The sequence below is a fragment of the Magallana gigas genome, chromosome 1, assembly GCF_963853765.1.
Source record: "Magallana gigas chromosome 1, xbMagGiga1.1, whole genome shotgun sequence".
NCBI lineage: Eukaryota > Metazoa > Mollusca > Bivalvia > Ostreida > Ostreidae > Magallana > Magallana gigas.
In genome coordinates, this window is record NC_088853.1 from 30,428,674 (window position 1) to 30,447,103 (window position 18,430).

An 18,430-nucleotide genomic window follows, 5' to 3' on the forward strand; every position below is an offset into this window, starting at 1 on the left:
AGTTGCTGTAAAACTTGACTAAATAAAATACTATTCAAAAGTTTTTAAAATGTTACAAAAACACAAAGTTATAACCAATTCAATCCGGAATTAAAATGTCTGATAGGAAAAGGGGAACAACTCTATGTTGTAACAATACAGATACAATATTTATTGCATTGGATTTATGCAGTTCATTTCAAGTAAATGTTTGGTTTTAACGTAATGTTCAATTTCATTTTCTTATTAAACCATGTCTTTTTGTCAAAAGGTTCCTAAACATATTTTTTTACTCGGCGTCTTAGATTTTATAAAGTTTCCATTTTCAATCAAAACATAGCATACATATTCTTTTGTCAAAAATCAATCCCCTATTATGGCATTTGGCTTTTTCAAAACTGTGCTTGTTTTTTTTTTTATCTGATTAGCATTCAGCATTCCTTACATCAATTACCGTCAGATGGTGCAATGAAATAATACCGTATACAGTTTATATTTCATTAACTACTCTTAAACACAGAAAGGCTTATAAGTTTACCTGATGTTTTAAACGTTTAATAATTGAGGCAAATATAAACTCAGCATATATTATACTTTTTATAGAGATTCATAACAATAAGAAACATATATATCGAATATTAAAACATGTACAGATAAGAAATAAAAGTCATAAAAACTAATTTCACAAACTAGAAATCTATTAACATTTTCTGATTTTGAGGGCAAATCTACGATTGTGTAACTCCTTCTTCTGACATCATTTTGTAACCGTTTTCTTTGTGTAGTGAAGCCAAACGGGATGAAGCATCTCTAAAACATGACATATAGAATAAGCGTATTGATATACAATGCATGTACATTTTGTAACTGTTTTTTTTTTCATCCGGAACTGTAAAATGTTATGTAAGTGGGTTTTGTATGTACTAATAATATTATGCGCAATGATTTGTAATTTGAATGACACTTGAATATAATGTATATTTAGGTACAAAAACTAATTTTGTAATATTATTATCAAATTATTATATAATAAACAGTTTTCCTCTTAAAACAGGGATGACCATACAGAAAAAAAGTCTCTGTCAACGGATTTGATATTTATGTTGTTTTTTTTAAATTTTAATAGATATTTTTATTCTGTCATTTGTTTGGTGAGAGGGACAATCAGTTCGGTTATTCTGAACGTGTTTTATATTCTAGATATTCTAGATATTCGGGATAGTCTGTATCAAACCAATGCGTTCTGTATTAGTTCCGGAAAAGTTCCAACTCAATTTGAACAATATCCAATTTATAACGAATCTGTGCTTTAATTTAAAAAATAAAATTACAACCTAATGTCAAAATGTGTTTTTATCTATTAAAAAAGGCAAATTGATCAAACATGCTAAATATAAAAGTAAGAAAATGATAAATTACACTAATGAAGGATGGATTTAAAGAATGCAATGATTCAAGTGTGCAAATGATACATGTAAATACAATACTGACCTTGAACCTCCTTCTAACTCACAATACATCGACCTAATTGTATTCTTAATGGTCTGGAGATTTTGAATGCTATTTCCTGTATTATGACAGGTATTTGGTTCTTTAAACATTTCATATAGGGTCAGATATATTGTCTTGTATTGTTCCTGGAAGCAAATAATGTTTTTTGTATTACATTATATAATTTGTGCAAATTACGTCATATATTCTTTCATTACTAGAAAGCGTAAGGTATTTGTTTACGCATTTATCGAATGAAGACCAACAAGAAACAAAATTAATATGTGTAGCTTTCACAGATTTCTTATATCAGAAAGTACATTAGGTGTTTCAATGTTGTTACTCTAGAAAGATTCTCTTAAATGCGTAAATGACTGAGTGAAATGTAATATTAAAATATCTTGCATATATTTACATAGGTTTGGACCATATTCATTCTTTTTTCCCTCATTTTTGTCACGTAATCTGCAATGTAAACTATGCCTGTCTTTTGACCTTCTTCGTACAGGGCATCGATTGCTATGAAGGTTCCTGTTCTTCCAATTCCAGCACTGGAAAGAAAAAATTATAATAATAACATTACTAGATTTAAGATCTTCTATTAAAATGTAAACATCTAATTATCTGTTCATGCTATTTACATTACACACATTTTATCAGCATGAGTCGTAAAAAAAAAGAAAATTACAAATATTTTTTATATGTTCATATCTGTATTGAAATTTGCAAAACTTAGAAGACATTATGCTTAATTATACATTTTCATCACCAATGGCTACTTCTTTGTTAAATGCAAGCTCAATAATGATAAGTGAAAATAATGCAAGCTTAGTAGTCATAAAAGTAACAAAAGAATAATTTTAAACCAATGTGTTTTCTATTGTCGAATTATACTTATGATTATCAAGATTTACCATTGTTCTGAACAAGGTCAAACTCGCCCCTTTTTAAAGTCTTCCGTTTTAAACGGAAGACCTTATAGTGATTGTAATGTTTTTTCTTCCTTTTCTTTTTTCCGCCTTTTTTATCGGTAAAATTTCTCAGAGATGGCTTGGTCGATTTCCGTGAAATTTTCAGGGATGATAGAGAATGATAATATCTCAAGGCGTTTTTTCTCATTTTTTTGAAATTCATTTCCAGTCGTACGTTTCCTATCCCGCGTCAAAAAACCTTGTTCCCTCGAGATCTCAAAATCGGCAAGCACTTGGACATCCAAACTTAATGGGATGATAGACCTATAGCTGTAGATGTGTTTAAATTATTTTGTTTTGTTCGGCGTAACTTCCGGTTGTCACTGGAAGCACTTCAAAAATAATTATTTTAAGGCATTAAATTCCTTTTCCATATAATAAATATTTAAGTATAAATCTATACATAGGTTATCTATGCGATTTTATATCAACAACAAAATTCTACTTCAGGTGAGATATCTCAATTATCTCAGGTAGCTTTTTTAAATCACATGTTGTACCCACGAGATCTCAGAAACTAAAAGTGACCAAAAAACGAAACTTTCACGAATGACAGACATTTGATTGAAGATGTGTTTAACCAGTTTCATTTTGTCGACCGTCACTTCCGGTCCACACCGGAAGAGTTCAAACAAATCAAGCTGTTTATCCGTTTAACTGTTTTCAATCAATAGTTTCAGTTACTTTGATAAATAATAATGTGAGATAGGAAAGTAAACAAGAAATAATAAATTGAATTTTCACTGAGCACTTCCGTTTGTCCGTTTCCTGTCCCGAGACTAAAAACCTTATTTCGACGAGATCTCTAAAACGGTGACGACTTAAACAACCAAACTTTGTAGAATGATAGATTTATGTTTGTACATGTGTTAACGCTATTTTTTTATTCGGCGTAACTTCCGGTCGACACAGGAAGTACACCCAATTTTGATTTTTTAAAAATATCTTAGTTATTTAGAATGGAATAACATTTAAGCTATAAAAATACAAAAGTCATCTACAGATGGTAAAAAAAAAAACAAAAAACAAAAATCTTCCGGTGAGAACTCTCAAGTATCTCAGGTAGCCTTCTTTTTTAAAAACAAAGTACCAACAAGAGCTCAGAAACTATGAGCAATGAAAACACAAAACTTGTATGGATAATGGACATTTGATTGAAAATGTGTTTAAGCGGTTTCATTTAGTCGTACGTCACTTCTGGTTCTCACTACGAAGCGTTCAAGCAACAGAAATTTTTATTTTTAAGTTTAGATTTTTTATAACATTTTACTCAATGTGATGAACAGTAACGTATCGTAGGTAAATGTACTAAAATATGTACTTTCAATTTCTTTCATCACTTCCATTTGTTCGTTTCCGGTCCCGAGACAAAAACCATTTTTCAACAAGATATTAACAACAAATTGACAAAAACTTGGACATCCAAACTTTGAGGAAAGACAAAACAATGTATGAAGATATGTTTACTATGTTCTGTATGATCCGGCCTAACTTCCGGTCGTCACAAAAGTACTCAAAAATTGACACTTTGTCTTTTTGTTTTGTTTATTTTTTGGAAATTCCTGTACAGTCTATATTATATTCATTTTCTGTTTACAAGATAAATGGATGTTTTGTACAGATTAATACATGAAGAACGGAAGACCTTTTTGTTGTTATAGCAACAAGAGTCTAGTTTCTTTGTATATTTTTACATCGATCAATTCGTAAAAATTTTCCTACAGTGTTATCAATAAAAAAAATAATTTCTTGAAATTAAATCCTAAAAGCTCCATTTGATAATCTTTGGTAAGCTGACAAACGTTTATGCCGCTATTGACTTGAGGCACCAGCATACATGACGTAATGTCATGTTGAAGTGTCCTCGTTTATTTACAAGTTTCAGAGCACTTAGTCACTTAGGTGACTTATTGCTATCTGGGGGGTTTTCGTCGTCATTCATTGTACGTCGTTCCTCGTTCTTTAACTTTTGAACATTTTTAGCTTTTCCCTTCAAACCATTAAACCAATTTCAATTACATTTTGCATAGCACTTCTACAGGTGAAGAGAATGAACATTGTGAAATTTATGGCTCCTGACCCCCTTTGGCTTTAGAAGTGGGCTAAATCAATCTAAAATAATGCAGTATTTAAGAAATCTTCATTTTTTTACTTCTGAACATCAAGCAGTCAAACTTGGCATAATTGTAACAAGCATTTAGGTCTCTGCCTTAATTGTGAAAGTCATAGCCACAGGGTCAGGGGATCTGAAGCTAGGGTGGGGCTATAATAATTGTAAAGTGGGAATGCATTTATTACGTAAAAATCTTCTCCTTTGTCATGTAATAATCTATATGTATTTTACCACATTGTTCAGATATATTGTAGTACATTTGTATGACTACATTAAGGTGATTTTATCATACTTATTTCTTAGGTGAGCGACGTGGCCCGTGGGCCTCTTGTTTACGATATAGAAAACGGACTATAACAACACTAAACTGTAAACATTGAACCTCATACTTAACACGATTTTAATATTTTGACAATGCTTAATATGAAGAGTACTGTTAGAATTCTGTGTTTTGTGTTCATTTGATGAAACATATCGTTTTCCCTGAAAACTGTTAAAAAAGTTAGTTAGGCTTTTTGAGACCTGATGATTAACAATATAATCACGGTGATTGTATGGTTCTAGCAGCAGTGTTGATAAAACTGAGAGGTTTAGCTTTCACTTGATATTTTTTATTGTTTTCTAAAAAGTGCAGGATAGCGTTGTTTTATCTCATTCTCTGTTAAGAAGTATGCGCAAGATGTGTATTGCTATCACCTGATAATGCACCGATATGTGTTTCTTGTGTAATTTAAAACAGCTTTTTTAATATTACAGTTTTCTATATAAAAGTCAAAATAAGACGCTAAATTGTCCCTTTGTTTCTTTAATATCCCCGGGAAGGGTGGAGTAATCTCGACCGATTTTAAACATTTTTACTTTAGGTTTGTCAAAATATGTCACTGTATAAAATGCTACAATTTTTGAAATATTTTTTTAGAAAGTTTATTTGATTACACAATACCGAAATATTGAAAATGTTTCATTAGACCTGGAATTATAATATGCCTGAATATACATTGCAAAAGCCACACTCTAGTTAATCAGGTGATCGATGAGGCCCATGGGCCTTTTGTTAGTTTGTTAGTCCTTTTCCACTGAGTTAAGGAAATAAACGTTTCGTGTTCCCTATATGTCTAGTTATTTTGAAATTATTTTGTATAATTACTTCCTAATATCCAGATTTAAACAATTGTAAAACACTTTCCGTGATGATTGTATAACCCTCGACGTTATGCCATGTGAAATAATATATAGTCATTTGGTTTCCGTCCTTACATTCTGGTTTCAAACATTTGATATTGAAACTATTAATATTTTTAAATACCGGGATTTTCAGAAATTTTATTATTGCCGGTTTTAAAGACTAGGTAAAATCCGTTACATTGTCATAGTCAGGTGTTTGGCCTTATTAATCACTACATGTCCTTAATTTAAAAACCCACAAAAAAAAGAATAATACAAAGTTACTAGACAGCTATATTTTAATGCCTATATCACTGAATTCGAATACACCGGCAATACATACAGTAGACATAATATGTATTCTACGTGTTTATGGCTGCACTTACTACCTTAGTTTTCTATCTTTTTTTTTTTACCATTTGTAACTTGTGTGTTAGTTGTTTAAGTTGTCACTTCAATCAATCGCGAGAAAGGATATATGATAGTCGTGTCTAAGTGACTTTAAAAATTTCAATCATACTCATTTTATTGATGAAATTAACTCAAGGAAGATGGGTGGATAAGGCGTTTAAAATGCCCATGCACGGCCGCGCAAGCTACTGAAAAATGAAAATATCACTAAATCTCATATTTGTTTTTAAAAATCATTTAAAACTAATATTAACTATAATTAATTATATAATTATTTATAATTGATTTGTAACCTATAAATATATTCAATACTGGGAATATGTTGACTCAAACAGTCGTATGTATACATGTACGTATCAATACCTGCAAATAGTGTCATTTCTTAGAACTTTAAGGCATTTTCTTTTAAATAGCGGGTCTGTGCTCAATACTTTTCTCATAGTCTAAATAAGTCTAATGAAAAACAAACCGATTTTAATCAACAAAAACGTGGAAAGATGACCCACTATACATTAAAAATATCATTTTATATTCCAACAATTGAACGTTTTGAAAAAATAAAACAAGTCCATAAAATCGTGGCCAAAGTCAAACATAATATTTAAACATCCTACTTTCTTGTGTCTGAAATGGCTCTGTGGTTAGAGCACATGACATAAACAAACCTTATATGAATAGGGTTTTTATGTTATGGGTTTGATACCACCAAAATGTTACGATATATTTTTTTCGTATCATTTGTTTAATATATTTAAAACTGAATATAGTTATAAATATTGCACTTTTGCAAATTTGTATTATAATATATTTAAATGGATTCAATTGAGAAAATAATAAGTTAAAAATTGATTTTTTACGACTTAATCGAATTGACATTTGTGCTATCTTACCCCCCCCCCACCCCAACCCCCTCTTTTTTTTTAATAATGGACAAAACAAAAGCAAATCAGTAATACAGAAAGTGACGTAGAAGGGAAATACCTGCAATGAACTAGAATTGGGCCTAAATTCCTTGACGGTTTTGTTCTTTTAAGATGGCCGTGGAATGATAAAAGACAAAGCGGATCGGGTGTACCGTGATCCGGCCAGGCGGTGTAGTGATACTGGGTGATCATTCTACTTTCATTTTGCTGAAATAAGCAAGTTATATTTCTGATAAATGTTAAATGCGTGTTAAAACACTCATTAAATAATGAAAAATTTCTTTTGACAGTTGTCTTGATGCAAACATGTAACAGATTGTTGCAACGAATTATTATGTTAGTTTTTTTTATGTTATAAATTCTGAACATTTTAGAAAATATTTTTTTTTACATTTACATAGTCCTACCTTTTCATTTTTTAAGTAAAAAAGGAAAAAAAGAATGACTTTTATAAATGTCGAAAAAGGGATTTCTATTTTTTTTTTGGTTCCATTAGCTTGTTCTATCATTTTGTTTTTTTCTAATTATGCATCAATATTTTATTTGAAAAGTCGTCGAAAAGTTAAAAGAAAAATAAATAAGATAATATTACAAATGCCAGATATACAAAGGCATGGTTTATTCGTAAAGTTTGTCCTATCATTGTTTAAATATTTTCTAGTAGTTGTACTTTTAAGATTCTGATTTTCAAAATAAATTACGCTATACCCTTGCGTGTGATACTTTTAGTTTTCGAATAACATAATTTTCGTAAAGACATTCCTCAGTGGTATATAGTCCGAGAAAGTCACAACTCATCTCCATTTCTAGGTCTGGCCAATACTGGACACATTTTGTCTAAAATTATACAATGCTTTTATTATTATATTTACTAGCAGGATTTATTATTACACATATTTTATTTGATTCAAATTCATTGATGAAAAAAAGACATTAGTCACCCTTGCTTTTTCCTTAAGGTTAGTTAACATAACTATCTGCTCTATGTTTTCTTGCCATATCATGAACCAAAAGTCTTCCAGCGTGTTTTTCTTAGGTCCTGTCCGCAAACATTAAATATGCGAAATTCATTGCTTAATCAAATAACGAATAATGTGTGATATCATAGAATTCGACAAATGCTACTTAGTTTCGTTGATTTTCGTGTAAGAACTATTATTGTTATACCTTGTGCTGCAATGTAGACATCCGGGTTTTCCGTTCCCTTAGAAATATACAAAAAACAACGTGTAGTTTCTCGATGTATCAGCCACTTAAGCATTTGTTTTGAATTATGTAATACTTACGTCAATGTAATTAGCGTTGATATAGTCTTGTTGTCTGTTAGTTAAAATTACTCTCGAGTGGTCATCTTCATTTAGCATTTGTTTATGAAAAAAAAACAATCATTAGCATTGTAAATTGGAAGCACACCGATTTCATATACAATAATATCGTAATGTATTACGGCTCCGTAACAAAAAAGGATATGTTCTTAAAAATATATCATATTAATGATCACTATGAAAACATTCCGTGTCATTTCTTGAAATTTGAAATTTTAATATGACCTTATTAGATACATACATGTGTAGGTTGTTTTGAATCTGTTCTTTTGGACATTTTCAGGAAGTATTCCCGTCTTACATTGATATCTTTCTCCGTACGGCAATGACTGTGAAGCAAAATTCATTTAATAGTTTTTTTTTCTTTTTTTTGGTTTAAAAATATTATTATCACTATTAAAGTTGCAAGTTAACTGTTTGTTCACTAATTTAGATATTCAAAAGATCCATTTAGATGATGTAGACATTTTTATTGCATATATGTACCAATTAAGCAGAAATATAACCTTTAATGAAACTAATAAAGCATTATTTTCTGCAACTTATTCTTATCCATTTGAAGTTAACTAGCAAATATATTTATAAGCTAAAATAAAGTCATGTGAATATTATGCATACAGGAACGAAAAAATGATCAAAATGCTGCATATAGGGTACCCCTATTGTACGGATAACTCCTCCTTCAGTTTTCAAGATAGGAAGTTGCTGTTTTGCAGATTAATTGTACATATATCAGAGGTGTGCATTTTGCTAGAATTTTGATTTCTGGTAATTAATTTAAAAAATGCCAGTTATTTTTGTCAATATTCATATTGAATATAGAGTACCATATCTCTCCGGATAGGCATTGTTCATCGATTCTGGGTTGATAAAGAAATTATGGATACTGTTCACACAAAAGAAAACCCGGTTTGCTGTCACGTTAACAGTTTTTTTTCTTGTTAAAAATGATACATGTACGATACAAACAAAACTTTTCAAGACTATATTTTTCTGATTTACGTGAAGATAATAAAGTGTCATGCATTTAATTTGTTTATAGTAAATTGGTCTGGTTTATCAGCTAAGTAGCCTCCATAAGTAGGGAATTTTTGCCGTTGCACAGTATTAGCTTATTTGGTGAATACATCGAACAGCAACTGAAAATGAGTAAATTCTTAACCCATTATGAAAAAAAAATTATCAACAGTTATTAACTTTTCCGTAAAAAAACATACCTTATATTCCTTTTTAAAACCATCGTCTTCATTTTCCGAGTTTTCACCAATTATCTTTTCGAAGTTGTTTATATTAACACCCCTATTTGTTTTGGCTTTCCAGCACATATCCCCATACATAATTTTCTTTCGAATGTTTCCATCAATATCCATGTTGTCGATATCAAATTTTGATTTTCTGACATCTTGAGTTGAAGTGTTAGTACAAACTTTAACCCCGTTAGTTTTGTTTTCTTCTACATTCTGATAAATGCATAAATCAACTTGTTCTGTGTTATATGCAGCTACAAAATATTAAATTCAAATCATTATTTATGCTCGAATAGTTTAATCCATCAGTTAAGAAATATATTTAGAAACTAAATTAATTAATCGAACACTAACAGTAGTTCATAAAATCTGTTACGTCAAGAGTTTCACAAATGCTGACTTTCCTTTGTTCCAGTTGTCCTTTTCTTATTCTGCACCTGATAAAAAGGTATATTAATCAACTATACAGAACGCAGAGGGTATAAAAAAACAAAGTTTCACAGAAACACCTTTTTATAAAAATATGAGTTCACGCCACCTTTTGTAAATACATGTTCCAACAATAACCACAAATATAACAACAGCAGCTGCAATGCTTACTCCAACCAGTGGAATGTTAGGTGATATGAAGGAAGTTTCGTTATACGCTGAAAATCAGAGCAGAAACTCGACTTAATATCGTTTCCTTAAAGATATCAGGTTAAAAAAAATAATTTCCAAATGAAAGGAAATAAAAATCACTTTCAAAGAGTTGCATCAACATGAGTCAGTTTCTATGTTTGAGTGAATCAAATGTAAATACCTAACCGTGACGTCATATTATTCTGCATAATTTCTTTTTTCGAAAGTGTGGATCAAAATTAAAGAAACTTTTTTTTGTTAACCATTTCTGTTTGACTAAAATAACAGGATATCAACAACAACAACATGAAGCAGTATTTTTGTCCAAAACCGTACCCTTGCGTGTTTTGCACAGTGCCCCCTGATAACTTCCATTACATCCAGTTAGACATTTTCCATCAATGTGAAAACAGTGGTTAATTTCACGACAGTATCCACATATTTCTTTGCAGTCAACACCATACAACCCTTTGTCACATGCTATCAAAAAAGAATGTATTATCCTAAGAGCAATGTAGAGGGGATTTAAACATATTGTTATCTTAATATCCAAACTTGGTTTATCCTTAACCAATAGATTTAGTTTAATTTAACCGCCAATTCTACTTTGTTTAAAACCATTGTCTGATTCGAGGGCTGTTCATAAAGGACAGACAAAAAGAATTTAGGTAATTATTAAATACAGCTGGCATAAACATTTAAAATATTTATCCTTACACTACTTGATAAAGGGAAAAAAAATCAAACAAATAAAAAAGCAATTTGTTTCTTGCTGTTTTAAAAAAGGGATTAATATACGTTCGACCCCCCCCCCCCCAAAAAAAAGAGATATGAAAACGCATTGAAGTTCTCAAAAGACAACTTTACTACCGTCAGTACAGTTATCCCCTGTCCAGCCTGATTTACATCCATAATCACACAGACCATTTACAGTGTTACAGCCATTGCATTTCTCGTCACATTTATCAGCACATCCCTGTCCGAAGAACCCGTATGGACATTCTAGAGATAATGAATCACTGATAAAATGCATAAATGGAGGTGTCATCTTTAATATTTGCGATGAAATGTGAGATGTACCTTTTGTTCAATGAAGAAGTCATTTTGTTTCTATTATGTTTCATATTTAAAAAATATTCAGCCTTATCTTTTTAAATACCTCAACTAAGACTAATGGAAATGATATTTTTAAACTGTATCTTATTTTTTTTAGTTTGATCATTTAATAAAATCAAACTACTATATATGTGTGTAGTATGTTCTTATCAAAATTAAGTTAATACAGTCATGGGTAGGAAAGAACTATGCAAACTCTAGACCAAGGCTTGATGCGATTCATAACGGGCTAGTGATTATTAACTTCTAGCATTCAAACTCATATATGAATGGAGCTGACGAATTTCCAGGTTCGGGGTTGGCTAAAATCATGTGTCGAAAGGATTCAAAAGAGCCTCAGTATATTTCCAGTTTTGCATTTTCTTATGAATATATTATGAAATGGTCTTGTTCTGATAATACTTTTAAATTAAAGAAAGAAGGGAAGAAGGGAGGAAATGTATATTAATAATAATTGTAGTTAAATACAAATGTACCCATTTCACATCTGTGACCTTGGTATCCAGATTTACAGCCCTGGCAGGTGCCCGTCTCTATGTGGCAGTACTGACAGTTTACATCTGGACAGGGAATGCTACAGTTAACTCCATAATGTTCACCAACTACACAGCCTGAAAAAAGTCAACATGAATAGGTCAGTAATAATACCATACCATTGTATAGAGACTAAAGAGCAGATACCACGATTTCATGCAAATCGTACACGATTTTACGGTATGCTATGACATGCGATTTACATGATATGCTACAAGATTTCAATGCAGTGATATGAGATTTCAATGCTATGCTATGCGAATTTGAAACGAAGTGCCTAATGATGTAGTATGCTATGTTATTTTATGGTACACTTTGAATTTTGAACAAAACGCCTCTATTCCCAGAAGAGTTTCAAACATTTCAAAGTAAAATGATTAGCGAAAGTTTAAATGTACCACTAATCTGCAATATAAACATTAATTTTCTTAATAAAAGCATTTTAAACCGAGTTAAAATAATGTTGTATGCTATGAAATTTCAATGCTATGCTATGCTGTGTGTTGTAAAAGATATGTTTGAACTGACTGTACATTCTTTTTTGAAACATTTACCATTTTAATTTATTTCCGTTTCCACAAAATTGAAGTGCTGATTGGAGATAGTCGGGCAATGTCAGCTATCCTCTTTAAATATTTATTAAGTTTGCTTTTTAGCACGCTCTGACCCCAGTCTTGTATACATATTCTACTTAAGCTATTATCCGCAGTTAATTCATTCTTTACACACTTTTCTAAAACTATTTAAATCCCAATTTTCAAAGATTACATGAATAAATAAGGACGACGAAGTTAAAATAATAATACAAAGACAAATATCATTAAACTACGAAACTGTATCGTAATCAATCCCAATTGTGCTCATTTTATTTAGTCTTAAAATATTCACAAAAACATTCTTTTAATGTAGAAATTTAACATATAATGCTTTTTGTAAATTTTTAGTATAATACAGAAAGATAAAGCTATTCGTTTGCCGGTAGCTTTGGAATCGTAAATGTTTTGAAAGTTAGTGAAAAGTTAAGTATATGCCCGATAATTTATGCACTTATAATGACAGAATATTAAGGATACAAATACAATTATGAAAATTAATCAATAAAAGACTCACCATATACTTCAACCTCACATAAATTATTTTCAGCATATGGAGAGTATTCTTCGGGATAGGTAAGCTCTGATAGTCTCTCGTTATAGTATATGACATACTGTCCATGTACAGGACAGACGGTGGTGAACACAGCAGGTATTGTGTCTAGTGTAAAGTTGGTGTCTTTGAAACACAGCATCCCTTCTAATCTGTCTGTTGTATTGGAGACATACACAGAGAATCCAAGGAACAGCGGTGTTAAGGCATTGGAAGAACCTATGTAATGATTTAGAAATATTAAGAAAAATATGCGAATGACATTTAAAATAAAATTGAAATCTACACAGTGTAGACTTATGAATACATTTTTTGAAAGTGATTTTATGTAACACAAACGACTGCAAAATATTTGCCATTTCGGATTTTTACGCCATGTGTTCATTACATGTGGTACCATTTTCTTTCTGAATAACGTTTGATTATTTTAATTGTAAAATTAAAATCAATGCTTTTCCGTTAATGTTTTTGTTGTCAAGTTTCCCTTAACAAATCTCACAAATGTTTATACATTTTAGACAAATTAAATGAGAGTGTGTGAATTAAAGCCCGTTTCTCTTAAGGCTGTTTGCCAAGTTAATGAGAAACAACAGCAGCTGTATAGACCCCGTTTTATCAAATTTTAAGCAAATTTTTTTCCGTAGGGTATTTTTGGCATTATGTTAACTCGTACAATTTCAAACAAAAACAAATTATCAAAAAATATTATATCAAGATAAAAAAAAAAATATTTCTTCCTCGCACTGTTTTGTAGAAAATGGTTTCATTTTTATTTTTCATTGTTTTATTTAGACACACTGATTTTTAATTTGTTACGAATTTTTAATAGTATTAGATATCCTTAGACACCATGTATAATTATTTATGATTATCTGAACTCAATGATAGTTGTTCCTTTTCAATTAGGCATTCGAGAATTGTAGCTTCCTTTAAATACATGTATTTCATTTATCTGACAGTCCATATTTTAATTTTACCACCTGTTAGATTTGGCAGGAGTGTTTTTTTTTTACATCAAGAAATGATGCATTCATTTATAGAAAAAAAATATCGGGGGCCGTTTATCAATCATTACTATTTATATCACTATAATTAAAAGATAAAAAAAAAATATGCCCAATTGCTATACTGCACATGGTCCATGCAGCTTTTTTTTTAAAGACAGTGTCTTATATTACAAAGACATACTTCCAAAAATGTATTGGAGAACTGGCTTTGTCAATAAGGTTAGTTTGGAGCTACATGTAGCTGTATATTGTATATTTATTTGTAACTCTAGATGGGGTAGAATTTTCAAAACTATCGAAAGATAAAACCAAGATTTTTCCGATTTGTTTTCTATAACACAGCAAACCGTCTCTTATTCGTAAATAATGTTAAGTTAGTATAACTTTTCTTTTGAAATGACTTGTTTTTATGAGATTAATTTTTATGATTGCTTTTGACAGTCTTACTTTCCATCATTTAAAACTGATATTGAAAATATGTTTTTAAACTGTATTTTTTATGATGTTGATGAAATACTATAAAAACAATTATGCTTGATACTGGAAGAAAGGAATATTTACCCCATTTAAGATCGTTTGTCATAAAGTAGATCGTTATATGATGGATGCTGTGAATCGCAGTCAGATTCACCCACAAGGTGGCGGTCTGCTTCGCTGCTGAAATTGTGCATTGACCTCCATTACTTGTCAGATCTGATTTCAGTCCATCTACCGCATTACTGGCATCATATTTGTCGTTTCCTGCGAGAAATTGATTCTGTTGATACGCCTGTTTATTAAGCGCTATGTTATCTGCAAAAGAATAATATATATATATATACCTGACACGTTTGGTTTATTGTATTTTGTCAACCATTGTGTTCCCTCTTGCCGTATGTACAGACATATCAAGTGGTTTACAAAGAATGTTCATAAAGATCTCCTAGATTCCTTAATATAAATCTTTTCCTTGACATCAAATTTGACACAAGTCATGAAAGTAATTATTTGTGGGGTGTATAAATGGTAATCTTAACACTCTACAAATACACCGATTCAGTTATCAAATGCACATTGCTATAATTACAGAAAAAAACTAATGGGAGATATATTACATTATTATTTTAAACCTGACTAATTTGTACATCAACGATCTCCTAATTGGCAAACTTTTGTTTTGATAATAATTAGAATCCATAAACTTTTATACATTGGTCTTTTAAAAACAAAATGGTAGATAAAGATTGGCTTACCATAAGATCTGGAAACTGTTAGCAGACAAACAAATCCGGTGATGAAAATAAAGTGATGTGTAGTGTGCAAATACAGAAATAACATAGCGAATTGATCACCTATGTATCTTTTAAAACAAATTTTATGTAATGAAACATACCACTAAACATTTGTATGAAAATACTCTTGCTTCAAAATTCATGTTTTAAAAATAAAAACAAACGAGGAAGTTTTTAGTACAAGGATCCTGTTTGAATCCACGGTTGTTCTTTATTTTTACTTGTCAGATTTAAAAACTTTGTATTAAATTTCCTTTGGTTTGAAATGAAAATAATTAGCACTAGCTGTTTTTGGAAAGAACCGTCAAAATACGAGCATGGCTCATGTTTAGATTTACTAACGTTTATTTATTTATTTATTTCCTTTTTTGCATTGATTTATATATATTTACCACATTTTAATCTCAATATGCGCTGGATATCACTCATGGGATAAATTTTTGATATTGCACCGTGTGTTCTTTCGCAAGGTGACGTCATAATTGAACATTACGTACGTTTAGGCAGTTGATTGGCGTAAACTGAAAAATTAAATAATTAATCCAGTTGAAAAGTGTTGAGTTGTAAATGTTAGGCATTTCATGTTGTTTTAATTATATATCATAAATTCATAAAAAAAAATGTTCGAAAATAGAATGTGTGTTTGTTAAACTTCAAGGAAATTTTTTTCATTGCGTAAAGATCTTGACGTCTTGTATATAATTTTTTTGTGCTATGCACAATTTTAATTTTTACGGAGAAAGTTGAGATTAACAAAATACATGGTAGAACATGTGATAAAAAGAATCTCTCATAATTTGCGATGGTATATTATTTTTACCCAACTTGTTTCTATCAGTTAACCCTATTTTAACAGCAGCTTTAAGGATATTTCTTTTCTTTTAAATTAATGTGGACTAGTATATTTTCGGTAGAAAAATTAATTACAGAATACATGTACATCAAGCTCAAATACATATATTAACAGTACTTTTACATAACATAATTTATTGTATTGTTACATACGATCGGTTCATGCAATGTATTTAATCTATTTCGAAGTCATTAGCAGATAAAAAATAATTATAGAGGTAAGGTCCCTTTCTTTAATTTTAAGATCAGTGATATCAATGTACTGTTTTTTTTATCCCAGTAAAACTTAAATATTTCATTCTTTAAACGTGTTTTAATTTCACTAGTGTAATTCCACTGTAAATTTTGTCTTATATTTTATGTGTTGATACATGCACACAGTCGTGAAAATATTCTAAACTCGAAACATTTTAGCAAAATGTTCCTGTCAGAAGACATTTTGCGCTTCCATTGAATCATGGAAACCCTATATTTAACATTCAATATTGCCAATGTTGATAATTTTTGACAAATATATATGTAAGGGGACGGGGCCTCCTCAAACATGGTATCTTATTTGTTGCTTAGTATAATTATGTATATTAAGTTTTTATTTACGTACATGTATTTGTTTTTACAGTAAATGACTTCCTGCTATTATGTATTATCTATATCAATCTATAGGCGACAAATATACTTTAGCAGAAACACATTAACAGGAAGGACTATGTAATTATGAGATACATTGTACTTCCTTTAATCACGTACATATAAAATCTTTTCTTGAGTGTTACACATATCAATTTAGTAACACTCAAAGCTATTAATTATTTGGTTTGTATTACCAATTCAGTGATAGTTTTTCATGTTTCTTTGTTTCGTTTTTATTTCATGGGATTTTTTTTTATTCTTTAGCGTATTTAAATCAAGTCTAGAATTTTAATCAGTATTTGTATTGTTTAGTCATTGTGTTAGTGTGCATATCATTTTCCATCACACTTGAATCATACTAGCAAAAAAAAGTGATTAATTGATACAGAATGACAGATCAAGATTAAATTAAAGGTTCGGTTGCAAACGTTAACTATATAAGCATTAAGATAATAGCATTAAGAAAATAATAAGACTCCAAAATGAATGCAACCCTACTATTTAATGTATTTGCACATATAAGTAATGATTAATTATATCCACATTTCTAAACTCTATTTCAAATAACGCATTTAAAACACAATCAGCAATTTCCCACCATGTTTGAAAGTAGCATGATCCAAGGAGGATTTTAATCATTTTTCCTGTTGTATAGAACACATATCAGGTGATTTGACCTTCTTTTTAACATAAAAACACATGTTAATATAAAATGAATAGTTATCAATATGACGAACAACTTATCAACATGGGTCTGAATCTACAATATATATTTCACTGGACATACCAGATACAATGTAATTGGATGGCAGCTGGAACATATTTTTTCCTGCAGCTGCTGCTTCAAATTGCGGTATCTAAAGCGTGCACATGCAATCAATGTCATTGTTTGTGACAAACTGTATATTTTTTTTTTATATGGATCCGCTTTTTTTGTCATACAAACCCAACACCTTATCATCTTACTACGCATACTAAATATCACATAAGCGTTATCAAATCACAAATTGTATTTAAAAGATAGAAAAAAATATTATTGTTTTACGACAAAGAAAACCTCTATTGACATGAAAATTATAATCACTTTCAAATACTTCTAAAACTTAATCTATACTCTGGCATTGACTAAACTTAAACATCATACTTTCCCAGAGAGGAAATGGTGATTTTATTATTTACAGTTTGAAATAAATATCATAAATATACATGTATATAGTTATTGCCTGTCTGTAATTTGTTAAACTATAATCCTTGTTAAAAATTGTATATTAGTGAAATAGTCTAAATATTCTTAAACAAAACTCTTTAACATGCTTTAAAGGAGATTCTGGTATCGTTGTATTTTGATTAAATTATCAATTTATCAGTGTTTGACTTCATTAAGATAAAAAGATACTCATTTGATTTGGTCAAAAATTTAGTAGTACACAGAAACGCAGGGATCTTGTTATTTTTCATGGACATTCCTGAAATACATGTTTTGATTAATAATACGACACCAAAAATGATATCTTTGTCTCCCCAATATTTTACCTTTATTATTTTAGAACCAAATAAATACCTAGAATTAATACAAATACATTAAAACGAAATAAACCTTTTTTTTTTACTTGAAACATGAAAATGAAG

At 30.1% G+C, this 18,430-nt stretch overlaps 2 protein-coding genes and 1 long non-coding RNA gene across 3 annotated transcripts in view; all 3 read right to left on the minus strand.

Annotated features, from left to right (window-relative positions):
* The window catches only part of LOC105330583 (receptor-type tyrosine-protein phosphatase epsilon), a 150,631-nt gene that overhangs the window by 86,824 nt on the left and 45,377 nt on the right, over nucleotides 1-18,430 (minus strand). The gene's annotated exons all lie outside the window — the stretch shown is intronic.
* On the minus strand, nucleotides 563-10,057 carry LOC136269964 (receptor-type tyrosine-protein phosphatase epsilon-like). Its single transcript, XM_066065918.1, has 11 exons — nucleotides 9,979-10,057; nucleotides 9,595-9,878; nucleotides 8,619-8,706; nucleotides 8,339-8,403; nucleotides 8,220-8,256; nucleotides 7,994-8,091; nucleotides 7,761-7,889; nucleotides 7,111-7,259; nucleotides 1,886-2,021; nucleotides 1,471-1,616; nucleotides 563-789 (listed from the first exon to the last, which is right to left on the minus strand). The coding sequence occupies exons 1-11, from the start codon at nucleotides 9,986-9,988 to the stop codon at nucleotides 708-710; spliced, it is 1,224 nt and encodes a 407-aa protein (XP_065921990.1). The 5' UTR covers nucleotides 9,989-10,057; the 3' UTR covers nucleotides 563-707.
* LOC117687582 (uncharacterized) lies at nucleotides 13,011-15,885 on the minus strand. The gene is made up of 3 exons (XR_010707588.1): nucleotides 15,281-15,885; nucleotides 14,610-14,840; nucleotides 13,011-13,260 (listed from the first exon to the last, which is right to left on the minus strand). It is a non-coding gene; the product is annotated as an uncharacterized lncRNA (long non-coding RNA).